This window comes from Heteronotia binoei, chromosome 15 (genome assembly GCF_032191835.1).
Source record: "Heteronotia binoei isolate CCM8104 ecotype False Entrance Well chromosome 15, APGP_CSIRO_Hbin_v1, whole genome shotgun sequence".
Taxonomy (NCBI): domain Eukaryota; kingdom Metazoa; phylum Chordata; class Lepidosauria; order Squamata; family Gekkonidae; genus Heteronotia; species Heteronotia binoei.
The window spans coordinates 55785952-55813179 of NC_083237.1; the positions used below are offsets into that span (position 1 = coordinate 55785952).

A 27228-nucleotide genomic window follows, 5' to 3' on the forward strand; every position below is an offset into this window, starting at 1 on the left:
AGCACATTTTTAAAAACCCTTTGGAGATGAAAAGAAGATAACGACTGCAGATTTATACCCTGCCCTTCTCTCTGAATCAGAGACTCAGAGTGGCTTACAATCTCCTTTATCTTTTCCCCCCAGAACAGACGCCCTGTAAGGTGAGTAGGGCTGAGAGGGTTCTTACAGCAGCTGCCTGTTCAAGGACAACTACAAAAGCTATGGCTGACCCACAGCCATTCCAGCAGCTGCAAGTGGAGGAGTAGGGAATCAAACCCGGTTCTCCCAGATAAGAATCCACACACTTAACCACTACACTAAACTGGCTCTCAGAAGGCGCTTGTGCATCCTGAAGTCTGGCTCTTACAAAAGTCGGATCCTATGCTTGAACTTCAAAAATGTTCCAAAATCTGCTTTTGAAATTCAATGCTTCTGAAGGAGATAAAACACTTTTTAAAAATGCTGCTGACCCTTCTTCCAACTCCCAGAGCATGAGCACGAAATTTGGGAAAGGGAGGCATGTTTGCCTTTGTGATTTGGTTTTTTACCATGCCTCACTGGTGAAGATTCAAAAATATCTATAACCGCTGATTCCAAGAGATTGTTACGGTCAGCTCGCTAAATACGGTACTCTGCGTTTCCATTTTGTAAAATCAGAAAGCAATGGATTATAATAATTATGGGGTTTGGTAAGCCAATTCATACCAGGGCAGAACGTGCGCAGCAACTGATCTCCTCCCCTCCCCCACCTATCAACCCCTCCTTGCCCAAGAACCAGAGAGCACTCACAGCTTCCCAAGCGGCAGGGTCGTGCTTGAACAGCGAATTGGTCAGTTCCACTGAAACGCGTTTCCGATAATCTGGGTTTTTGTCTTCTGAGATGCGGAAGAGCACAGCTGCCGCATAAGTGGCTGGAGGGGGGGAAAAAAACACCAAGAGGCCCTTCATCAAACATCCTTTGATGTTAATCTCTGTGCATCTGCAATGCTATCCTTTCTGTTTTGGGTGCATTTCTGCAATGCCGCCATCTCAACCTCCCTGTTTGTTTGGGGTTTTTTTTGTAAACTTAATCTCCCCTTTGCCAGTTCCGTATCCACCTTTTCCCATCTTTTCGCTATAAAAAGTGTGATAGTGTTAAGCAGTGTGATAGTACAATTTTTTTACCAGTAAATAAATACACCAAATTTTACCATCCTGTGTTATTGCAGAGCTTTTTTTGTTCTCAAGACTGAATGTTATACCTACAGTGGTTTTGCAAGGGAGATTTGTGAATAGACCCTACACTAATAGAATCTGCCCTTCTGACCTTAACAGGACTGACACACCCTTTCACGCTCTGCTGGAACGCAGATTTTTTTAGGTTGTGAGGGATTCCTGTACCCAACCAGTCATCTCCCCACACTCTGGAAACCCTGGCTCTTTTGCTCAGGGATAAGGCTCCTAAGATCACTCCAGCAATTGCAAAGTTTGCCTCAGTCCTTTTAGCCCTTGCACCAAAAAGTGGCTTCTGCTGCTCAAGATCTGTGAATCAATGAGAGCTTCTAAGGGTACAAAAGGAAAGGAGAAGAAATGCAAACTTAATCTCTGACTTAAAACAAACTCTCCATTCCTTCAATCAGTGGCAATTATATGTCAAACCTTTCTTTGGCTGTACTACTAGGAAGCCAAAGACCTATTTGTCTGAATCATCCTCTCCCTTCTCTGTAGAGGTGGGTTGGATCCAACCAGCTTTTCTGAGAGTCAAAAAGGCACAAAGAGGTCTCCCTTCGAGCACCCTCCCCCCCAAAAAAAAAACAGCTCTCAGGAATCACTAATCCTGCATGGACAAATGTAGGACAGGGGTGTCCAGTAAGGAGGGTTATTGGGCCCAATTAAGCCAATTGGAGCCAACCCACTATATACAGAAAAACTAGTCTACTTTTGGGAAGGAGTGGTCAGTCTAGCCTTCTTCCAGAGGGTCTAGTTTTCCATCTGTAACGAGCATCCCTGGATAAAATAGAAATCAACCTTAAAAGGACCTCCACCGGTTACTTCTCTTCCACCTGGATATTTGCCAAGCAAAACCCTTTGCCAGTCCTTTATTCACTTTTCCCATCTTTTCACTATAAAAAGCATGATAGTGTAAGCAATGTGATAGTACAATGCCTTACTGGAGTGCAAATAAATACACCAAATATCCTGCACTTCCCTTTCCCCAAAAGAGAACAGAACAGCGCAAAGCTTTGCTTGACTTAACTTTGGCAAGCCCATTTTGCCTGGCACTGCTATATTCAAACATCTTTTAATTATTCTCCCCGCGTTTGTCTGGGGAGCTTTCCCATACGAGATAATTAAACTAATAAGCCTGTCGATCAGAGAAAGGGGGAAAGCGTGCCTGCAGGAATGTGCAGTATCCACATAGCTGAACACAGCCCAGCATTTTTTGAAACAAACAAAGTGGCAACACAGTATATTACAGACCAAAATCAACACCGCAGCGTATATAAACAATGAAGAACTTATAAACCTGAAGAGTCTTATACACAGTACAGAAAATTGTTTCAAAAGGGGGTGGATTTCACAACACAAATTTCTAACTAGTTTTATCACCACAGCTCCATACAATTTTTCTAGAGAAGTTCCTTGTTGAATCTTTTAGAGCATACATTCATAGTCCTTATTGTTGAAACAAGTCCACTAGAACAGCGGTCCCCAACCTTTTTGGCACCAGGGACCGGTTTTGTGGAAGACAATTTTTCCACGGAGCCGGGGGTTGGGGGACGCCGATGGTTTCTGGATAATACAATTGTGCACTATTTCTATTAGTTTGGTGTGGTGCTTCAATGTGTGAAGTCTTATCTGGGAGAACTGGGTTTGATTCCCCACTCCTCCAGTTGTAGCTGCTGGAATGGCTTTGGGTCAGCCATAGCTCCCGCATAGCTGTCCTTGAAAGGGCAGCTGCTGTGAGAGCCCTCTCAGCCCCACCCATCTCACAGGGTGTCTGTTGTGGAGGAGGAAGATAAAGGAGATTGTGAACCTCTCTGAGACTCTGAAATCTGAAAGTGGAGGGCAGGATATAAATCCAATGTTGTCTTATTATTATTACATTGTAACATATAATGAAATAATTATACAACTCACGGCCCGGTTGCTAACAGGCCACGGACCGGTTGGGGTCTTCCTCCCTCGACTAATGGCTCCAAAGGCTCCAGTCTTCTCCTTACGTGCCTGTCGACTTTATGGGTCACATTTCTCAGAGCTGCTTGATCACAGAGCCATTCTGCAAATTCAGTCTTTTGACATCAAAACTAAGACTTCCAACATTCACAAAAGGCTTTCTGTACTGTGTATAAGGTGTCTTTATAAAGTAAGAAAAGACTCTTCAGGTCTATAAATTCTTTATGGTTTATATACACAGTGGTGTTGCTTTTGGACAGTATTTTTGGAAGGCAAGCGTATATACATCTCTCACCTGTGCCTTCGTTCCGGGAGTGCAGCAGCTCCATGAGTGGGGCTGAGGCACCCTCTGCGTCGATGGCATCAGCTGCTTCTTTATCCTGGGCCAGTTCACACAGCACGCCAGCTGCCACACGCTGAATGTTTTCTACTGGAGAATAGAGGAGCTGCAGTTTGGAAAGGGAAGAGAGAAAAAGAAGCATGAGGAAGTGAAGACTTCATAAGACCGTAAGAGAAGCCATGTTGGATCAAGCCTATCCAGTCCAACACTTCGCGTCACACAGTGGCCAAAACCCAGGTCCCATCAGGAGGTCCATCAGCAGGGCCAGAACTCCAGAAGCCCTCCTGCTGTTGCCCCCAAGCACCAAGAATACAGAGCATCGGTGCCCCAGACGTAGCGTTCATCCACCTTGTGGCTAAGAGGCACTTATGGACCTCTGCTCCATACGTTTATCCAATCTCTTCTTGAAGCTGACTATGCTTGTAGCTGCCACCACTTCATGTGGCAATGAATTCCACATGTTCATTACTCTTTCTGTGAAGAACTTCCTTTTATCTGTTCTAAGCCTATTGCTCATTAGTTTTGTTGCGTGCCCACAAGTTCTTGTATTGTGAGAAGGGGAGAAAAATACTTCTTTCTCTACCTTCTCTGTCCTATGCATAATTCTGTAAACCTCTATAATGTGAAGAAGAAGAAGAAGAAGAAAAAGAAGAAGATGATGATATTGGATTTATATCCCGCCCTCCACTCCAAAGAGTCTCAGAGCGGCTCACAATCTCCTTTACCTTCCTCCCCCACAACAGACACCCTGTGAGGTAGATGAAGATATTGGATTTATATCCTGCCCTCCACTCCGAAGAGTCTCAAGAGCGGCTCACAAGCTCCTTCACCTTCCTCCCCCACAACAGACACCCTGTGAGGTGGGTGGGGCTGGAGAGGGCTCTCCCAGCAGCTGCCCTTTCAAGGACAACCTCTGCCAGAGCTATGGCTGACCCAAGGCCATTCCAGCAGGTGCAAGTGGAGGAGTGGGGAATCAAACCCGGTTCTCCCAGATAAGAGTCCACACACTTAACCACTACACCAAACTGGCTCTCCGTCATCATTTCTCCAAGCTGTCACCCCTCAGTCATCATTTCTCCAAGCTGAAGAGCCCCAACCTCTTCTTAGGAAAGGTGCTCCATCCCCTTAATCATTTTAGTTGCGCTTTCCTGCACTTCCCTCACCTTTGCTACACAGCATCTTCATTCTAGGTTGTTAGCTTGTCGGAAGGGACCACAAAGGGCTACTTGTCTTAAGATCAGCGCCAAGCTTCTGAAGAGGCCCATGGACACAATAGGATGAACAAGAACCAAATAAAGCAAAGAGTAAAGAAGAAAGACGAACGGGTTCTTCGGGATGCTGGCTAAGACGCCTGGTTAGATCCCCATTTTTCTCTCTCTATAGTTCTATCCCAAGAAGGCTACAGCAGAAAAACAATGCAAAATTGGAACTATTCAAGCGGGCTCTTCTATGCAGGCAATTGGGTAGCACTGTTACAAAAGGCCTCACAAAGTTACTTGGATGAATCATTGGGGATTGTGAACTGTACAGCTGTGTAACATTTGCTGTGGGTTGTTTCCCCTTGTGTAATTCTGCCTCATTTAACACGCCACATTGATACTCAATACTTTGCTTCAGTTTGGGTTTTTTAGACATCTGGTTGGATCTACAACCCAAATCCTATTTCCAGGGCTTTTTTCACAGCAGGAACTCCTTTGGCTATTAGGTCACACCCTCCTGAAGTAGCCAATCCTCCAAGAGCTTACAGTGGGCCCTGTAAGAAGAACCCTATAAGCTCTTGGAGGATTGGCTACATCGGGGGTGTGGCCCAAAATGAAAAGGAGTTCCTGCTACAAAAAAAGCCCTGTCTATTTCATTGTTTCCTGACTGCTCCGTTTTGCAGATTGTCTTGGTATATAATTTGCCTTGAGTCCCAGTGAGAAAAGCTGACTATCAATAATGTCACTAAATAAATGAAGCCGCATTTGCCCTTGCAACTCCTCTGCAGAGTAGGGTGGGCTGGGATGAGAAAGAACGACTGATTTCCCGTCATCAACAAGTGAGCGCAATGACCTGAATCAAGGTCTGTCTCTTGCATGCTAAGCCGCTCAGAGCAGCCATTCCCAGCATCACCCATCCTTGCAGCATTCCCTCCCCACCCCCTCCGAGCAGTCTCTCACCTGCACGAAGAGCGGAATGGTGTTCAGACGGAAGATTTCCATGCGGTTCATAGGGTCGCGAGCCAAAATGTGCAGGGCGCCTGTGGAGCCTTCCACGATCTCTTCCATTTTCACTCCATCCTGAAACGGGGGGGGGGGGGGGGGAGGGCAAATTTAAGAGACTCAGGATATACAGCGCACAGTAGCTTGGTCCTAAGCCCCATCAACCCACGTCTACTATATTTGTTAAAGTTACAGCCTCATGGCTTATTCTCCAAATAAATCTTTCAAAATCAACAATTTCAATGTTTGTTTGTTTTTTTACTTTTAGGATGCTCCCTCCCGCTACACTCAAGCCACACCCTGATGCCCTCCGTGCCCCCTCACCGTGTACGGCTGCTGTGTGCCAGCAGCTGCGTGGCGCTGGGCATCCTGATGAGCCTTCACCAAAAGCTGGACCAGGCGTGGGATGACGGCAGCTTCCTGCAAGGGGGCGTGGTTGGCGGGACACAAGGCCAGGTTGCGGATGAGGCCGATGGTAGCCTGGGAGCAGAAGGGAGAAGAGAGGCACATGAGGCTTGAGAACTCCATCCAGAAGGCTTTTCTGTCTGCAGAGTGTGTTCTACCATCTAGATCAGGGGTGTCGAAATTCATTTGTTATGAGGGCCAGATCTGACATAAATGAGACCGGGTCGGGCCGGGCCATGTGTGTACCTGTTTAAGGTTAAGTAATAGCAGAGATATAAATTTTATAAAGGACACAAAGTTTTTTAAAAATCCTTAAAATAAAACACGCTTAAAACATTAGGACTTGATGGTCTTAAAGGTGCTTTCTTTGTATTTCTCCCACAGGATCCAGGGAACTGGGCAAAGGAAGCTCTGACTCTTTTCTTCCTTCCCCAGGGAACCAGGAGAGGGAGGAGTCTCAGCCAATAGAAGGAAGAGTGGCTTGGCTCAGTAGCTGGGCTATGCAATTGGGAGAGCCTGGCAAAGCAAACTCTCCCCCCCAACCTTCCTTCCCAAGGGAGGAGTCTCAGTCAATGGAGAAAACAGAGGTTTTGCTCTGTAGCTCCTGCGTGATTGAGCAAGCCTGGCAAAGCAAGCTACTATGCAGAAGGAAGCGAGAGATAGGAAGAAGGAAGCAGATGAGAGCCAGTTGCTCGGGGGCCTGATAGGAGCCTTCCGGGGGCCTTGATTCGGCCCCCAGGCTGCACGTTTGACACCCCTGATCTAGATACACAGCAGGGACACACAGCCAATCAATACAGGACAACGAAAGCAAAGTCTCTCTTTTTTCCCTTTGCTGTCAAGTCGCAGCAGACTTACGGCAACCCTTGGTGGGGGTTTCAAGGCAAGACTTCAGCGGTGCTTTGCCATTGCTCACTTCCACGTAACGACCACTGGAATTCCTTGGTGGTCTCCCATTCAAATAGCTACCAGAGCTGACCCTGCTTAGTTTCCTTAACCTGATGAGATCAGGCTAGCCTGGACTATTAGGTTCAGAGAGAAGTCCCTTTTTGTCTGGCAAAAATAACACTGCCAGTGGGAAATCCCACTGTTGCTGACTGATAAGAACTGTGCAAAGTGGCAGCTGCGTTACTTGGCCACTGCAAAATAAAATCCCTGTAAGAAATTTTAAGAGAAATGGTAAGAGAGGATTGGCTACATCGGGGGGGGTGTGGCCTAACAGGCAAAGGAGTTCCTGCTACAAAACAAAGCCCTGTGAGAAAGGCTCAGATTCCTGTAACAACCAAGGAGACCTAAGAACCAGACACACTGCCGTGCTTCCCTGCCGCCATACCTTAATCAGTGGCCACTGGTTGGGTTGGTTGAGCAGCTTCACGATGGCGGGGATGCCATAGTTGAGCCGCACAGAATTCTGGGCCATCTCGGCCTCAGGATGCCGGCTGGTGAGGTGCCTCAGGGCACAGACGGCAGGCTCGGTGATGTCCTCTTTGTCTCCCGCCCGGAGGATGGTGTGTATCAGGGCCTCCACCCCGTTGGACTGAGTCACCAGGGTTTTGTTCTTGCTGTTGTTGCAGGTCAGATTGGAGAGGGTGCCAGTGGCACAGGTCAGCACGTTGATGTCATCGGAGCTCAGCTGGTTGACCAGGATCTTCAGGACACCGTCGAGGCCCTCCTGCAGAAGGAGACAGCGGATGGAAGGAGAGGGGGGGAGAGAAAGTTCACCAGCGTGTTACAAGCTAAGTCTGTTCAGTGGGGAAAAGGAAGACCAAGCGTATTTTTCGCTCCATAAGACGCACCCCTTTTTTGCATGCCAGCACGCGATCTCCGGCTTTTTTGGGGGGGGAACTTTGGGCTATAGCGTTTTAGCGCTATAGCCCGACATTCAAAAAAAAAAAAAAGCTGGAGATTGCGCGCCGGCAGGCGAAAATGGCTGGCGCTGGTGGAAGCGAGATAATGTGCACTCTTTTTTGCAGTATTTGCTCCATAAGATGCACACATTTCCCCCCACACACACTTTTTTTTTTGGGGGGGGGAAGTGTGTCTTATGGAGCGAAAAATACGGTATATATATTAACTTATACCTTGTGCCTTCTCTTCCCAAAGGGGAACTGTGGCTTACATTTTTTAAAAATACAAATAAATACAATTATAGAACAGCTAAACCAATCAAAACACCAATTTAACAGTGAGTGATTCGGAGAATTAAAACAACTGGCCAGGTTTCTGGTTCGTAACACTAACAAAAGGCCACCCAGAACAAAGCAGCCCAACGTGTCCTATGGAATGCTAGAAGATCCCACAGGGCATCAGCTTCCCCAAGGAGCTGATTCTAGAGAGAAGGGGCAACTATTGAAAATGCTCTTGGCCCTGGTGGTTGACAAACAGGCAATCTGAATGCCAGGTACCTGTAAAAGGCCCTGTGAGCATTTCAACAACCCCACCCGTCAAAACTTAATACAGCTTTACTGCAAACCCATCTAGCTTGGAATCTAACAGGTAAATCCTAAGCTTTACACCTTTATACATTGATACGCCAAGAAAGGTCAGTCAGTCTGTCTGTCTGTCTGTCTGTCTGTCTGTCACCTTTATTTATAAATCTACTGAAACCACCGGGCTTAGATTAAGGTGCAACTCTGCTTACAACTGCAGTGTTGTCAACATGAGGGGGGTCACATTAAGAGGTTATATCCTGCTTTCTGGCCACCCAGATGCAGTAAAAAAAATGGGATCAGAGAGAGATGGAATTAGTATTTGCCGCTTTGGAGAACGTGTTCTTGACCTATTGCCCTTTACGTCCTTCTCAAAAGGGTCCATCAGTGACTGACCAGAAGCCCACAGCGGTTCTACAAAAGGAGATCAGGAGGGGTATATGGATGGGTCCAATAGAGGAGGGTCTTGAGAAATATCAATTTAGAGCCCAAACACTCCAGTCAGCTCTGCTCACCTGTTTGGTGGCCACATCTGAGAGGTTCCTCAGAGTCCACAGACAGTTCTGCACCAGTCTTGGGCTGGAACTGGTCAGGTGCTTCCCCAGGGCTTGCATGCCACCTGTGGAGGGGGAGGAGAAGAGAGAAAACCTAGTTATCCACTTCCCAGTGCCTTGCGCCTCAGTATCCTAAACAGGGTTGTCCACAAGGTCTCAGGATATCTTCAAACAGAGCTAAATCTCTACGCTGCAGACTTTGAATCTGTCAACTTCATGTTCCCTCCATTCTTTCTGAAGAAATCCAAAGGCCTCTAAAAGCATCCTTCAAGACACACTGTCTTTTAGCATATTTATAAACCTACATCTTCCTCAAATATCGGGACCCACTATGCTAAGGAAAAAACCACACACACTCAAATTAAGGTTCTACTAAAAGCTGATATAAGACACTTCAGGTCTCATTTTATATATCTGTTTACATTAATGCCTTTCTAACAGGAACAAAGGAGTGACTTAATTGCATGGTTGAATGAACATTTCAGGGTGATCCTGCGACACGAGTTATTCCCCCCCCCCCAATTATCAGGTGTGTAGCTGCGCTGACCTGCAGGAGAACAGCACCATTCCAATTCAGTAGCATCTTAAAGACCAACTAGATTTCCAAAGTATAAGCTTTCAAGAGTCTCACGAAGGGAGCTTTGACTGTCTAACGCTTACACTCTGAAAATCTGGCTGACCTTTAAGGTGCTAATGGACTCGAATCTTGCTTTTTGTTGTTGTTGTTACATGAGAAACGCAAGGCTAACAATGCCAAATGCTCTGCTGTTAATAAAATAGCTCTGTTAATAAAATGCTTCCAATAACTAAGCACAAAACACAAAAGTTAAAGATGGATCTTGCTCAGAAGATTATGTTCAAGGGGGTGGACCCAACCAGCTTTCTGATTGGTAAAAATGGGAGGAGAAGGGTACCAGTGTTCCCTCTAAGCTGAGTTAGCGTGAGCTAGCTCACAGATTTTTAGCCTCCAGCTCACACATTTTTATCTTAGCTCAGGAAGAATGGCCCCAGAGCGCACTGATTTATGTAGCAGCTCACAACTTTAATGCCAGCAGCTCACAAAGCAGAATGTTTGCTCACAAGACTCTGCAGCTTAGAGGGAACATTGAAGGGTACCCGCTTGATCACTTTAAAAAGCTATTTTGGCAATCAGGGATAGAAACAGAAGCTGTGTGAGATGGGGTCTGTTAAAAAAAGGAGATCTGATTTAGCAAGCAAGCTGGCTGGATTCAACACTTGGGAGCATCAGCTATCATGAGTCCCTGGAAAAGAAGGACTTGAACCCAAAACCAAAATCCAACTCTCCATCCAGGCTGAACTTGTAGAAAGCAAAGGAGCTAGAAGCAGGACTTGTGAATAGGCTTTTCCATAAGTGGAAGGGTCTAGAGGACCAAGTGATTGGTCTGGGAACATCAGACGTTGTAGCAACAGCCAGAAAGGTTATAACAAAGAAAAATAAAGTAAAATATAACTATGCCCACAGTACAAATGCACAAAACATCAGTATGTAACTGACTAATGCAATCAGAAGTGCAAAAATATAATTTAGAAACAACAATCCAGTGATTCAGCATCTAAGGACCTAACCCCAAACGTTCATTTACATAAATACAGGTTTAAAAGTACATATTGTCTCTGTGTGCAAGAACCAACAGCAAACACATTTCAGCACGCGGCCTTCCTCGGTATACGTCAAACTGAGCGCTCCCATTCATTTCACAACAACATACAGAAAACTGACCATATGAAGACTGGACCTTAACTCATGCTACAATGTTCACCTGCGGAGTAAGTGGTATCAAATTTTCCCATGATACAACATGGGCAATTCATCAAGTTAGTTTCCCTGAGCACTCCATTGGAGCTTTGAGCATTTCTGATCAGACCTAAGAAGATCCATGGGCAAATGAAATGTTTTGCATTTTTAAAACCTCTCGTGCAGGGTTGCACTGTGGGTTGTCCCCACAGCAACAGCCAAGCCAAGGTAGGTAGGTTGGAACTGAGCAGGGCCTTGAATGAGAAACCACCAGCTGCCCCTGACTCGCATCTGTTGGCTCACCACCACTAATAATGCACACGGGAATCACAGGGTTGGAAGGGACCCTAGGGTCATCTAGTCCAACCCCCTGCACAACGCAGGAAATTCACAAACACCGCCCCCTACATTGAACATATGAAGCTGCCTTATATTGAATCAGACCCTGGGTCCATCACAGTCAGTATTGTCTACTCAGACCGGCAGCTGCTCTCCAGGGTTTCAAGCTGAGGTTTTTCATGCCTATTTGCCTGGACCCTTTTTAGTTGGAGATGCCAGGGACTGAACCGGGGACCTTCTGCTTACCAAGCAGATGCTCAACCACTGAGCCACCGTCCCTCCCCATTATTCCCACCAGCCTCACCCCACCCCACCTCCCAGAGGACAACCTGCTGGATTTCTTTAATCTAGCAGCCCTACGACCTGCTCCCTACGACCCTCCACACCAAATAATCCCTGGCCCATCTCCAGAGGCATTCGCAGCCTCTCCCCCACCACAAGCCTCCCCCCTCCACAGGTACTCCAAGGACAACCCCAGGTACATATGAACATATGAAGCTGCCTTCTACTGAATCAGATCCTGGGTCCATCACAGTCAGTATTGTCTTCTCAGACTGGCAGCGGCTCTCCAGGGTCTCAAGCTGAGGTTTTCCACGCCTATTTGCCTGGACCCTTTTTAGTTGGAGATGCCGGGGATTGAACCGGGGACCTTCTGCTTCCCAAGCAGATGCTCTACTACTGAGCCACCGTCCCTCCCCTGCTCTCCAGGGTCTCAAGCTGAGGTTTTTCACACCTATTTGCCTGGACCCTTTTTAGTTGGAGATGCCGGGGATTGAACCGGGGATCTTCTGCTTCCCAAGCAGATGCTCTACTACTGAGCCACCGTCCCTCCCCTGCTCTCCAGGGTCTCAAGCTGAGGTTTTTCACACCTATTTGCCTGGACCCTTTTTAGTTGGAGATGCCGGGGATTGAACCGGGTACCTTCTGCTTACCAAGCAGATGCTCTACTACTGAGCCACCGTCCCCCCCCTAATTCACAGAATCAGCATTCACAGAATCAGAAATCAGGGCCTTTGGTTATCTTGAGAATTAAGTATCTCCTCTTTTAAAAAAAAAAAAGTAAATAAACACCACGGGCATCTTATTTGCTTTGCACACTCTTAAGTGTAGATTTAGGAATTATTCAACATGTAAGCAAATAAAGGCAACTGCCTCAGCCCAGCTTTCTACAGACCCTGTTGCAAGTTAATGCTTTTATGGAAGACAAAAGGAAGGGTGTGGCTGACGGGCAGCCGATGACTAATGCGGGCGCTTGGGAAGCACCTTCGCCCGACTCCACCTGAGCGTTCAGCCGCTTTTGAGGTTACTCACCAGCTTCCACAATGGCTGGCTTGTTGCTGGGGCACACAGACAAAACCTTCAGGACGCGGCTCGTGGTCCACAGCAGCTTTTCATACGTGTAGCTGCGCATGATCTGGACAAGGGCTTGAGGGCCGCTGTTGGCCAAAATGATGAGCTGTGAAGATGAAAGGAAAGGGGGGGGGGAGAGCAACATTGACCTTCTCCTCAAGGATAAGGACGTCATAGAACCAGGTCCGGCCCTGGCCCTTTTCAAACATTATATATATGTTTAGCACAGCAACCGTGTGCATCAAACCAAGTTTGCTCCCTAAACGCATGGCTGTTTGAATAGTGGTGATATAAAGAAGAAGAATGCAGATTTATACCCCACCTTCACTCTGAATCAGAGACTCAGAGTGGTTTACAATCTCCTATATCTTCTCCCTCCACAAGACACCCTGTAAGGTGGGTGCGGCTGAGAGGGCTCTCACAGCAGCTGCCCTTTCAAGGACAACCTCTGCCAGAGCTCTGGCTGACCCAAGGCCATCCCAGCAGCTGCAAGTGGAGGAGTGGGGAATCAAACCGGGTTCTCCCAGATAAGAGTCTGCGAACTTAACCACTACACCAAACTGGCTCTCTGGAATATGTTAATCTGGAATAGGGTTGCCAGTTCCCAGTGGAGGTTCCCCCCACTTTTGGGGGCTTTGATCCACTGCTGGTGGAGAACCCCACCTCCTGCAAACAGGGATGTTGCTGTGCGATGTTCCCGATGCAATGACGTTACTCCTGGGTGCCGCCATCGCACCAGTGGCATTGCACGGAGGAGCTCTGGTATTTTTGCAAGCTCTAAAGTTTTGAGGGCACAACCCCCATAGATTTTCACTCAAACACCAGAACGTCCCCACCCATCCCTGGAACACCTTCCAAATCCCCTCAGCAGATGAGTGAGGTAAAATTGGCAACCCTAATCTGGAACATTTTTAGCCCTGGACTGGACCAGTTACAAAACCCTCCTACTTAAGAGCACTGAATTAGCATGTTGTTAATTTCTGTAATGTGGGTGTGGAATGTGCTAACCAGGAGTCGACTTTCCACACACAAAATATGCACATTGCCTCTGTTCTGACAGCATAGCGACCACATACGTTGGGAAGTTATACATGCAGTTGCTGGCCTCCTAGTGCGCATGAGCATAATATCTGAGCACAGCTCATTGGAACGGTTTTTACAGAACTCAGAATACTTTGGCATACAACCCGTCTCCCTCTCAGCCCCCCTCACCCCTGCTCTAATAATGCAGCCTTTTGAGGGGCTGAAGTCAAGAGGGGGAGTCCCCCCAAGAGGCTTAATCGAGACTGAAAACGTGAGAAGAGGCAGATGAAAGAAGAGTATGCACCTCACCTACAGCAATTTCCACAGTATGTGTGGCCGGGGAGGGGGGGGGGGGGGGAGGAACTGCATGTTATCTGAGAATGCATGCAGGTGCAAAGTGCTCAGAACCAAAAAGATCTCCTCTCCCGTACATGCAAAAGAGAGTATTCCGGCTGAGTGGGCAACCTCCCCCTTTCCCCCCTGACCTTGCTTTCCTGATTCCCGTAGGCAAGTAGCTGCAGGCAGTCTGTGGTGATGGCCAGAAACTTGGGGTTGTTCTTGGTCAGCAGGGGGACCATCTTCTGGAGCCCGTCGGCCAGGCGCACGGCCATCTTAGCCCCTTCCTGGTACAGCAGCAGGTTGTGAAGGGTGGTGATGGCATAGAACAAGACAGACTCTACGGGAGAGCTGCAGACAGAGGAATGACAAATTCTTTTAGACCATGTGCAGAATCCCTGAGAAAGACAGGGCAGATCACAAAAACACTTTAAAAGAGGGGGGGGGCAACTGCCTTGACATGCCTGGGGCAAGTGATGCTCTGTATTCTTGGTGCTTGGGAGGGGCAACAGTGGGAGGGCTTCTAGTGTCCTGGCCCCACTGGTGGACCTCCTGATGGCACCTGAGTTTTTTGGCCACTGTGTGACACAGACTGGATGGGCCATTGGCCTGATCCAACATGGCTTCTCTTATGTTCTTCTGTGACACAGAGTGTTGGACTGGATGGGCCACTGGTCTGATCCAACATGGCTTCTCTTATGTTCTTATGATAGCCCAAACAAGCCCGATCTCGTCAGATCTGGGAAGCAAAGCAGGGCTGACCACCTGGCAAGTGTTTGGATGGGAGACCTCCAGAGAATACCAGGGCCAGGAGGCAGAGGCAGGCAACAGAGCCACTTCTCTGAACGTCCTCCATACCACAGTAGGAATCACCAGAGGTCACCATGACTTCCAGGCAGGCACCAAAATGCAGAAAAAAAGGGGGGGGGACTGAAAAACAGCCAGTACACAACCTAGTCTTGAAATGAGGCCTCAACCAGCTTAAGCCCTTCTATTTCCCAGCCCCAGTCCCCTCTTAAAGCTGTACTGAACAGAATTCAAGGCTCAGTGGTAGAGCATCTGCTTTGCATGCAGGTCTCAGGTTCTGTTCCCGGCACCTCCTGTTAAAAGGATCAGGCAGTTTCCTAAATGCACTGGCTTTCAAGAAGATGACACCTTTGCGTAGACAGAGAATGCATAATGCCCTTGGAACCATTTTAAGTGCCAGGACACATCCCTTAGCCTTCTGTGTTACTCCTTCACAAGTTCTTAGGCATACAAAAGTGCCTTTTGGGGGGAGGGGGATTTCTTCAAAAAGGCAGAGATACACAATTGCCAGGAAAGCCTGATGTCTTTTAATTGTTATATAAATAACATGAAGCCTCAAAAGGTAAGGGAAAGCACCACAAGCTGGTATGGAGAAATCAAAGGGAAAGAAAGTACATAAAGTACAGACAGATGGCAATTATGCACTTCTAATTACAAGGCAGGCTTCTTCTATAAGGTACACACTGTTAAGAACATAAGAAGAGGCCTCGTGGGCCAGACCAGTGGTCTATCTAATCCAGCATCCTGTCTCGCACAGTGGCCAACCAGTTCCTCTGGAGGGTGAACAATGGGGCATAGAGGTCAAGGCCTTTCCCTGATAAGAACATAAGAAGAGGCCTGGTGGATCAGACCAGTAGTCCATCTAGTCCAGCATCCTGTCTCACACAGTGGCCAACCAGTTCCTTTGGACAGCCAATAACAGGGCATAGAGGCCGAGGCCTTCATAAGAAGAGCTCTGCTGGATCAGACCAGTGTTTCATCTAGTCCAGCATCTTGACTTTTCGTTTTAAAACAATTTTATTCCAGTAGCATATGGTAACAATAGGCTTCCCAAACCTCCCGCCCTGGCGGGGGACCCCAGGATTTCCACCCTCTTCCCCCGCTCCCCCAAAAAATGAAAGCAGGGGGAGAGGAGGGAAACGGCGCCGGGGAGCATGGCGAGTCGCCCGGAGGCCACCGCGCCGCACCGCTGCCGCCCCCTCCCTTCCCACCGCAGTTGCTCCTCCAAGATGGGCCCAGGCTGAACCCATCTCGGAGGAGCAGCCAAGAGACAGCAGCAGCGCAAGGGAGGGTGAGGCAGGCCAGAAGCATGGCGAGCCGCAAATCCGGGCCCTTCTAGGACTCGGACTTGTGGCTCGCCACGCTCCCGGCCAGCCTCCAACCCCCACCTCCGCTTCCACCCCAGATGCGGAGTGGGCGAGGCGGCAGCGGCGGCCTCTGCTCCGCTCGCCGTGGCTGCTCTTCCAAGATGGGCTCAGCCTGAGCCCATCTCGGAGGAGCAGCAAGGCGAGCGGAGTAGAGGCCGCTGCGCCGCTGCCGCCTCTGCTCCGCTCCGCGGCTGCTCTTCCGAAATGGGCTCAGGCTGAGCCCATCTCGGAGGAGCAGCACGGCGAGCGGAGAAGAGGCTGCGGGGCGGTTCGCCACGCTCCCCGGCGCCGTTTCCGCCCCTCCCCCTAGCTCCACCCCAGTGTCTCCTGGCTCCACTCCCAAAGTTTCCTGGCTCCACCCCCAAAGTCCCCAGATATTTCTGGGGTTCGATTTGGGAACCCTAGGTAACAATCAATTCTTGCATTATTAATTACTTCTTTTTATCTATCCCATATATTACTTTTCTAACCCCTCCTCCCCCCATTACCTGACCCCCGCCGATGTTGTATACTTAAAATACTAATATTTAAAAGTACCTAATAAAACAAAAAATTCTATTTTTCTTTCTTTTAAGACTTAATCCTTATCAAAAATTGTCCAATGTCCTTTTATTTTCCATTCTTTTTCTATATAACTTCTAAACTTCTTCCACTCTAACTTAAAAGTTTCTAGATCATAGTCTCTTAAAATTCTTGTCAATTTGTCCATTTGACTCCATGTTATAACTTTTATAATCCAATCCCATTTCTCTGGTATTCTTTCTTGCTTCCACAACTGCGCATACAATGTCCTAGCAGCTGAGAACAAGTACCAAATTATAGTTCTATCTTCTTTTGGAAATTTTTCCAAATATAATCCCAACAGAAAAGGCTCTGCAACTTTCTTAATTTCATATCCCAAGATCCTAGATATTTCTTGTTGAATCATCTGCCAATACTTTTTTGCTCTTTCACAAGTCCACCACATATGGTAAAAAGAACCTTCATGTTTTTTACACTTCCAACATCTATCTGGCATCTTATTGTTTATCTTTGCCAACTTTTTAGGAGTTATATATCATCTATACATCATTTTAAAACAGTTCTCTTTAATATTAAGACATGTTGAAAGCTTTATAGATATTCCCAAGTTTCCATCTGTATTTCTTTATTTACATTAATTTCCCACTTAATCATTTGAGATTTCACTACTTCATCTTCTGTAGACCATTTCAAAAGCAGTTTATATAGTTTTGAAATTAATTTTTCATTATCTCAAAGCAGAACTATTTCCATTTCTGTTTGTTCTTTTCTTATTCCTTCAGTTTTAAGGTCTTTTTCCACCAAACTCTTTTTGTTGCATTTGAAAACAGTCATATTTACTGTTCAACTCTTTCGCAGTTTTCAGCTCTATTTTACCGCCTTGTATTTTTAATAGCTGATTATATGACAACCACTTTTCTTCACTCACTTCTGCTGGCACTATCCATAACGGTTTTCTCTCATTGCCATATTTCTTATATTTCATCCACGTATTCAACAAATTATTTCTTATAGAATGGTGTGAGAAAAAACCATCCATCTTTTTTTCCCATAGTACATATAAGCGTGCCAGCCAAATTTATTTCAACGCCGAAAGTTTTCTATTTAGTAGCATCACCCATTCTTTTATCCACACTAAGCAGACTGCTTCATGATATAGTTTTAAATCTGGTAATTGGAATCCTCCTCTCTCTTTTGCATCTGTTAAAATTTTCATTTTGATCCTTGGTTTCTTCCCAGCCCACACAAATTCTGAGATCTTCCTCTGCCATCTGTTAAACTGTTTGTTGTCCTTCACAATCGGAATAGTTTAAAATAGATACATTATTCTTGGTAAAATGTTCATTTTAATTGCAGCTATTCTTCCCAGCAATAACAAATTAAGTTTATTCCATTTTATCATGTCTTCATCCATTTTACGCCATAGCTTCTCATAATTATTTTTAAACAAATCAATATTCTTCATTGTTATCTCCACACCCAAATATTTTACCTTCGAGGTAACTTCACAATCCGTTAGCTTTTGTAACTCCTTTTGTTTACTTACTTGCATATTCTTACATAAAATTTTTGATTTTTCTTTATTTATATAAAATCCCACCAGTTCTCCATATTCTTGTATTTTAGCTAACAGCAAGGGTGTTACTTGAGTTGGATTTTCATTTATAAACATTATATCATCTGCAAATGCTCTATATTTATAAGTAAATCCTTTTATTTTTAATCCTTCTATTTCTTTGTCTTCTTGAATTTGCATCAGCAAAATTTCAAGTGTCATTATAAACAACAGTGGAGAGAGCGGACACCCTTGTCTTGTACCTTTACTAATTATCATATCTTCTGTAAGATCTGCATTTATACATAGCCTTGCATGTTGTTCAGTATATATTGCCGTATATATTGCTTTTAAAGTCTTCTCCCATCTCCATTTTCTCCGTAACTGCAAACATAAAGTCCCAGTTTAGATTATCAAATGCTTTCTCTGCATCCGCAAAGAACAATGCTACTTCCTTTTCTGGATGTCTTTCGTAATATTCTACAATATTTACAACAGTCCTAATATTGTCTCTTATCTGTCTTTTGGGGAGAAACCCTGCTTGATCTTCCTTTATAAAGTTTATCAAATATTGCTTAAATCATTCTGCCAGTATTCTTGTGTATATTTTATAGTAATTATTCAATAATGAAATCAGTCTATAATTTTTTACATTCGTGACATCTCTATCTTCTTTTGGAATTAACGAAATCACTGCTTCCTTCCATGTATTTGGTATTTTACCTTTTAATCTTATCATGTTAATCAATTTTTGGAGCTTCGGTAATAATTCCTCTTTAAATGTTTTTAAAAACTATATCCATCTGGCCCAGGAGCCTTTCCAATTTTCATTGCATTGATCGCTGCTTCAATCTCTATTCTTTCAATTGGCGCATTCAAAACTTTTTCCATATTTTCTGTTAAGGGTGCTATTTTAATATTTTGTAAATATAGTTCCATCTTTTCTTTCTTTATTTTAACATCTTTAAATAGTTTAGCATAATATTTAAAACATTCTTTTTATTCCTTCTTGAACCACAATCTTACTAATAATTTTACTTTCTCTTTTTTTCAATTGCCAGGCCAGGTACTTTCCAGGTTTATTTGCTCCTTCAAAAGACTTTTGCTGTAATTTTTTCAAATTCCATTCCAATTCTTTATTTAACAAATGTCTCATTTGTGTTTGTAATATTGTAATCTCCCTCATAATTTTGTAATCTCCCTCATAATTTTCTTTTTCCCTGGCCTTTTCCTTAATTCACCTTCTTTTTTCTTTATTTCATTTTGAATGTCCAACATCTGTTTATCTTTTACCCTCTTATCTTTGTTGTTCAATGTTATCAATATTCCTCTCATTACTGCCTTATAGGTATCCTACACCGTCTGGAATTCAATATTTTCTCTGTCGTTTATTTGGAAGAAAGCTTTGGTCTCGTTTTCTAGAGATGTCACTATTTCTTTATTCTGTAGTAAATCTTCATTTAATCTCCATCTTCTTGATTTTTTCGACGAATTTGTAATCCACATTATTGGGTTATGATCAGCTATTTTAGGCAAAATCTCAATTTTCTTTGTTATAAGGCCCAAATCTTTAGTGCCCCACAACATGTCAATTCTAGAAAAAGAATTATGTCTTGCTGAAAAAAAGGTATAGTCCCGTACATCAGGATTAAATTTCCTCCATATATCTTCCAGATTTTCTTGTTTAACCAGTTCAAAAAAAGATTTTGGCAATTTTTCTTCTTTATTATTTTTTTTTGTCCAGATCTATCCAATGCATTCTGAATTGTTCCATTAAAGTCCCCCATTATCAAAACTTGATCATACGACAATTCATCAAGTTGTAGTGTAATATCCTTAAAAAATACATCTTTCGCTCCATTTGGCGCGTACAATCCCAAGAACAACGTTTTTTCCTCATTCAAATTTATTTCTATTGCTACAAATCTTCCATTTTTATCTTTAAGTACTAATTTCGGATCCAATTCCTGTTTAACATAAAAAATCACTCCCCTTTTCTTCTGCTCAGCCAGGGAATAAAATTTTAATCCCAACTGTTTATTCCATAAAAATTTATAATCCTTCTGTTTATATGTACTTCTTATAGACATACTATATTACAATTTTGCTTTTTAATCCAATGAAATGTTGCCCTTCTTTTTTGTGGTGAATTTAGTCCATTTACATTCTAAGACAATAATTTGTAATCCATCATGGTGCAAATTCTTTATGTGCTTTATAAAATCTACGCGGTTCCTGTTCATTTGTAATTGTGGTTCTTTTTCCCTGAAGTTCAAAGCTCAGACCTTCAGGTATTATCTATCTATACCTCATTTCATTGTCCCGTAATTTCTCTGTCAGTTTTTTGTATGTTCTTCTGTCATTTATCACTTGCCTTGGTAATTCCTTCATGATTCTTACTCTGCCACCTGCCACTATCAATGTCTTTTCAAAATTTTTGTTCATAATCTTTCCCAGCACTTCTTTTGTCATATATCTTATGATCACATCTCTTGGTAGATTATTTTTTTTGGCATAGAATGAGTTCACTCTATACATATAGTCATACATATTTTTAGTCTCTTCAGGATCTTCCTCCAAAAATTCTGCAATTATTTTTATTATATATTCTTTCAAGTCACTCTCTTTCTTTTCAGGTACTCCTCTCAGACGTATCTGAGTCTCCATCAATTTGCAGTCATGGATTGCCACTTTTTCCTGTATTTTCAACAAGGTGGAACCATGTACTTTCATTCTCCCTTCTACCTCCTGAACTTTCTTAGATGTTTCCTCAGTCTCATTTCTGAAATCAATATCTTTTTTAATCTCTTCTATAATTTCTTTCTTAGAGGCAGTTATCATGTCTTTCATAACTTTCATCATTCTAGCCTCCATTGCCTCTAATTGTTCCTGCATTTTCTCCAGAGAGGTAGCCCTTGTACGGGTTTGCTTATGCTCTGACATTTAAAAACACTGAAAATTTTATTCTCACCAATTTCAAAATTAATTATCAAATTCAAAAGATTAGAGCTTGCTTTTTCCAACCAGCCTAATTTCGCCATCCTCAGAGCCTCCTAGGCTGAGATATTAATTTTTAATTTTTTTATTTCTTTCAAAATGGTGATCGCGACTTTCTACTTCCCTTTAAAAAAAATTTCCTTTAAAAGCTTCTAAAATCCAATATTGACAATAATGTCCAATAGTATTTATCCTTTCATCACCATCTCAATTATTTCCAACAATTATTAATGTCCTGAACACCTTAAAATTATTATTTTAATTTTGACCTCCTTACAATGGCCACCGATGTTTTTCTATGCTATTATAGTCCTAGAGTAGGCTTTTCATCTGCTTCCTGCTTTACTTGCCACCAAATCCCGTTTTCGCTGGTAGAGAGATCTCATGATACTTGACGTACTTGCTGTGTTGACTGTGTATGCTGCAGGTCTGTGATGATGGTGCTCTTTTTTTCAAAACCGCAAGTAGACCAAACAATAAATTCCTTCTCACTTTTTAGCACTGTCCTTTAAATTTAAAAAGTCCAAATTTCACCATTTCATCCCTTCTTCTTCCAGGCTTTCTAGATTTCCATTTCGAACCTTTTGAATTTATTCTGTTTACTTTTAAATAGTCCCGGAATGAAAGATAGTAATCTGTACCTTTTCTGCAAATTATCCAGATCCACATTGGTTAGTCCAGCATCCTGTCTTGAACAGCGGCCAACCAGTTCCAATGGAGGGCCAACAACGGGGCATAGAGACCAAGGTCTTCCCCTGATGTTCCCTCCTGTCCCCTGAGATATGGCAAGGGCTGCAGATTACCTGAGCATGCGCACCAGAGCTGGGATGCCCCCGGACTTGAAGATGGACAATAGTCCCTCGCGGTGGTGGGACAGGTTGTGGAGGATGCTGGTGGTGCAGCGGGCCGTATCCAGGTCACTGGTGTTTTGCATGGTGCGCACGACTGCAGCCACAATCTGAGGAGACTGCATCAAAGCACGGCGGGATGCCTCCTTCTTAGAGAGCTGGTTCACAATCATGGCGGCTTTGCTGACCACCACCTGGAAGGGAAAACAGAGGGCAACTTCATAGGATTGCCAAACAGCCTTGCTCCACGGAGCATTAAGTTCTAGTCACATTCCAACATGGTTCACCTCCAACTACCAGAGCTCACACCACATTAAGCTAATTTGCCCCGTGGTTGTTTTGTGTAACACACCACTAAATTCTGTGATCTGTGTAAGTCACACACGAAAATGTTAGCCTGGTTTCTTATTTTGTGTTATTAAGTTTGCTCTTCCAAGTTACAGAAGGGTCGAGGGCCAACAGAGAGAAGAATGAATCATGATGCTGAAGCATACTCTACCAACAGGAGTCCCCAACCTTTTTGAGCTTGTGGGCACCTTTGGAGGACTGACAGTGTGATGGGTGCAAACAAAAAATGGCCATCACGATACAGCTGCTGCAGTAGGTAGAACTAGCCACAAAATGGATGCCACAGATTACTTTTCAGTCACACAGGGAAGAGCCTTGTGTTATGGTGGAAGCAGGTGCCAAAGCAATATTTTAAAAAAATCTGCACAGAAACAAATCTCCAATGGCCAACAGAAGCCTTGCTGGGCAATGGACCCATGCCCCCCTTCTAAAAACATTTGGTGGACATAAGAAGAAGACTGCAGATTTATACCCTGCCCTTCTCTCTGAATCAGAGACTCAGAGCGGCTTACAATCTCCTCTATCTTCTCTTCCCACAGCAGACACACTGTGAGGTGGGTGGGACTGAGAGGGCACTCACAGCAGCTGCCCTTTCAAGGACAACCTCTATGAGAGCTATGGCTGACCCAAAGCCATTCCAGCAGCTGCAAGTGGAGGAGTGGGGAATCAAATCCGGTTCTCCCAGATAAGAGTCCGCACACTTAACCACTACACCAAACTGGCTCTCAAACTGGAAAGGTGTCAGATGGTGCCACAGTGCCCACAGCATCACTTTGGAGACCTCAGATCTACAACCACAGGAAATCTTTTTTGGTTTTGTGTGTGAGTGTGCGTACACCTAGAAGTCATGGCGACCCTTGGTGACTGACCCCTACTGGGGAAATGGAGGATATTCGAAGAGATGGCTGAATAAAGGCTGCCTCTGCCTTCTGACTGCTGGTATTCCAAGGAGGTCTCCTATCCAAGTACTGCCAGAGTCGGCCCTGCTTAGTTTCTTAGATCGGGTTTGCCTGGGCTATCAACATCAGGGCTCAGCACCAGAAATCTTATTCCCCAATTCCTCTAGTTTCTGCGATTCCATCAGATATTACCCATATATGCATATAAGTGCATCTATTTCAACGACATGGGCTAGGAACAACCCTTCTCAACATGAACTACTTGTGGCCGGAACCGCAGTCTCCAGCTTCTCTGTTGCTTCCGCAGAATTCTGCCATACAAACACAGCCTTTTCTCTTTTAGAGTCTGTACGAAGCCAAGACACAACTGCACCCATTCTACATACAAGACCACAGAATGGTCAATTGTGTTCCTGGCTGTGCTTTGCTAAGCTAACCTGGCTTTCCCTGTACCCCCATTTCTTCCCAACGCCTCTATGCGCTGCATTACCGGATCCTCGTCATTCAAGAGCTTGGTGAGTTCAGGGATGGCGCGGGTGGCCAGTTCAGCATCGTCCTGGTAGTTGATGAGATGCACAATGGCTGACTTGAGCATCTGCGAGGGTTCGGCCAGCCGCTGCACGTTTGTCTGCTGCCCTTCAACTTGGGTGTTGATGAGAAGGGAGCGGTCCTCCATAGTTTCCGGGTACATGGCGGCCCGAATGCGCTGGGCGCGCGTCATGGCCAGTTGGGACTCCAAATCGGCTGCAAAAGAGGATGGAGAGGACATGATCAGCACTGAACAGCAAGGGCGGGAGAGCGGCCATCTTATGTTCCAAGCCAGGATTTCTATCTGCTGCACAGACAGAGAGATTCATGGAACAGCTTCAGCTCAACAAGGAGTGGAATACTTACCATGTGAGTGAAGAGATAAGGTAGGAGTTAATTAGCCAGCACAATTCAACTGCTGTTAACACAAAGCTGCTTAATTAAAAGAAGACAAGGAAGACGGAAAGTGGGGGTTGGATTGCACAAGAGCTTCTTTTTTTTTTAAAAAAAGAAGAAGAATAGGGATGGGGAGGTGGGGATCTGGAAATTATTGCTGGCTGTTTTCGGAGCATCCTATCATCTCAAAATCTTCCTTTGCTTTGTATCTATACCCCTGCAATATAGGGGAGAAGTCAAAAGCTGCCTTCCTTTTCACAAGAGAGTCAGTGTGATTGGACTGGGATCCAGGAGATCTCTGTTTTCTGCCAGACCTGTTCTGTGAAACTCCCCGAGAGTCGGATTTTGTCAGATTGCTGGTTGATACACACATACACACCACAAGGAAATGAACTGCCAAAATTCAATACAATTTACAATCATGCATTTCTGTGCGTAAGCATGAAAGTCACGGAACAAGAGCCATGATCCTAATAATGTCACTATTCAGCCACACAGCATAAAATGTCAATCAACACCTGTTTTGGCTTATAATACCCACCGTTGTAATATACACAGTATGTGTATCTATGGTTGAAACGCTTGGGACTCTTTAGCTTGGAGAAACGTCGACTGCGGGGTGACGTGATAGAGGTTTACAAGATAATGCATGGGATGGAGAAAGTAGAGAAAGAAGTCCTTTTCTCCCTTTCTCACAATACAAGAACTCGTGGGCATTCGATGAAATGCTGAGCAGACAGGTTAAAATGGATAAAAGGAAGTACTTCTTCACCCAAAGGGTGATTAACATGTGGAATTCACTGCCACAGGAGGTGGTGGCAGCCACAAGCATAGCCACCTTCAAGAGGGGTTTAGATAAAAATATGGAGCAGAGGTCCATCAGTGGCTATTAGCCACAGAGTGTGTGTGTGTATATATATATATATATAAAAAATTTTTTGCCACTGTGTGACACAGAGTGTTGGACTGGATGGGCCATTGGCCTGATCCAACATGGCTTCTCTCATGTTCTTCTGTGACACAGAGTGTTGGACTGGATGGCCATTGGCCTGATCCAACATGGCTTCTCTCATGTTCTTCTGTGACACAGAGTGTTGGACTGGATGGGACAGTGGCCTGATCCAAAATGGCTTCTCTCATGTTCTTCTGTGACACAGAATGTTGGACTGGATGGGCCATTGGCCTAATCCAACATGGCTTCTCTTATGTTCTTCTGTGAAACAGAGTGTTGGACTGGATGGGCCATTGACCTGATCTAACATGGCTTCTCTTATGTTCTTCTGTGACACAGAATGTTGGACTGGATGGGCCATTGGCCTGATCTAACATGGCTTCTCTTATGTTCTTAGTAACCACTGAAGAAGGCCCACAGGGCCGAAACATGTTTGGTCTTGTTTACTGTAATTGTGGCCTTATTTCTATGTCTTCAACTTGTGGACATCCATTTTGTTCTATATAATGTAAATATACGCTGAGGACTACTTGGTCTATGGTTTCAGCCTAGAGGCTAAACGCAAGGCCTATATTTTTACATTTGTATTTAAATGCACTGTACAATACATTGATTTGTTTTAATTTGTTTTTACATTGTTTTTGCTCAGCCTTCATGGTACCAAGCTCCTGGGAAACCATGCCAGGCCAACCCACTTCAGGGGGTTTCTTTTTGAAGGGCAGAACAAGCTGCTTACGGAGGCAGCACTAATAGGATTTCCCTAACAGTAGCCTCAAAGCAGAGTAATGTACCAGAAAGCCTACAGCTTAAACACTGCAAAATCTTTTTATGCTGCAGAGCCAGTTTTAATATTGTTCCTGTTTCTTTGGTGTAGTGGTTAAGTGCGCAGACTCTTATCTGGGAGAACCGCGTTTGATTCCCCATGCCTCCACTTGCAGCTGCTGGAATGGCCTTGGGTCAGCCATAGCTCTCATAGAGCTGTCCTTGAAAGGGCAGCTGCTGTGAGAGCTCTCTCAGTCCCACCCACCTCACAGGGTGTCTGGTGTGGGAAGAGGAAGATAAGAGAGATTGTGAGCCGCTCTGACATTTGGAGTGGAGGGCGGGATATAAATCCAGTATCATCATCAAGGTATCATTGCTGTCAAACCACAGTTGAGTTCTGTCAACCCTACAGTGTTTTAAAGGCCAGAAACATTTGGAGGTAGTTTGCTGCTGCTTGCCTCCATGCCATGACCTTGGTATTTCTTGGAGGTCTCCCATCCAGGACCAAAACTGTTTCCAAAGTCTGACGAAACAGTGCTATCTTGGGCTACCCAGGGTCAGGGCAAATGAAATATGTGTACTGAAAAAAAAAATCTCAGCATTCTAAGAGGAAGGGGGGAGTACAATACAAAAACGTGATGCAAACAATACAAAGAAATCAGTACCTTGAGTTTGGACTGGTGGCCCTCCAGGCTGGCTGTAAGTGGTGGTTTTCTTAATGGTGTATTGCTTGCCGTAGAGGTCGTCGTCATCCACCAACTTGCTGCTGATGGACGGCACCTGGGTGTTGACCCCAGAGTGGATCCCCGAGTCATAGGTGTAAGTCTGCTGCCATTCCGTCACCTTGATGGGCTGCTCCATCATGTTTACCACCTCCATGGCTGCTCTGGAAGAACCGAGAAACATAACGGGGTTAAAGGACGGCTGTAGTGAGTCACATGCCAGGGGGGTGTCTTGCCCAATATCCACTAGCCCCAAGGCTGGCTACATAGGGCTTTTTTGTAGAAAAGTGCAGCAGGAATTCATTTGCATATTAGGTCACAACCTTGGCACCAAGCCAGTCGGAACTGCATTCCTGTGCATTCCTGGTTTTAACCCTGCACAAGCCCTGGTTTTAACCATGCACAATCAAGAATGCCATTTCTTGCTCTCTGAATCCAGCAACTCAAATTCGGGACTCCCTCATACCAGCAGAGACATTACTCAGCACCTGCCTCTCATACATGACAACTGCATGCTGAGCCAGCATGGTGCAGCCTATAGTGGTTAAGAATGTTCAGTATCTGGGAGACCGGAAGTCAAATCCCCACTTGTGCCTTGGTCCAATCACACTCTCACAGCCTGAACTACCTCTCAGGTTTGTTGTGAAGATAAAATGG

The 27228-nt window shown here is 44.9% G+C and overlaps 1 protein-coding gene across 1 annotated transcript in view; it reads right to left on the reverse strand.

Annotated features, from left to right (window-relative positions):
• Positions 1-26758, reverse strand: part of JUP (junction plakoglobin) — a 33742-nt gene extending 6984 nt beyond the window's left edge. Inside the window, exons 1-11 of the mRNA XM_060255432.1 lie at positions 26515-26758; positions 23702-23955; positions 21920-22158; positions 14018-14219; positions 12471-12615; positions 9026-9129; positions 7415-7753; positions 6001-6156; positions 5635-5754; positions 3431-3581; positions 769-890 (exon numbers count right to left, since the gene is read on the reverse strand). Of these exons, the coding sequence (XP_060111415.1) occupies positions 769-890; positions 3431-3581; positions 5635-5754; positions 6001-6156; positions 7415-7753; positions 9026-9129; positions 12471-12615; positions 14018-14219; positions 21920-22158; positions 23702-23955; positions 26515-26755 (2073 nt within the window). The 5' untranslated portion in view covers positions 26756-26758. The remainder of the gene's footprint in view (positions 1-768; positions 891-3430; positions 3582-5634; positions 5755-6000; positions 6157-7414; positions 7754-9025; positions 9130-12470; positions 12616-14017; positions 14220-21919; positions 22159-23701; positions 23956-26514) is intronic.
• Positions 26759-27228: the final 470 nt, after the last annotated feature.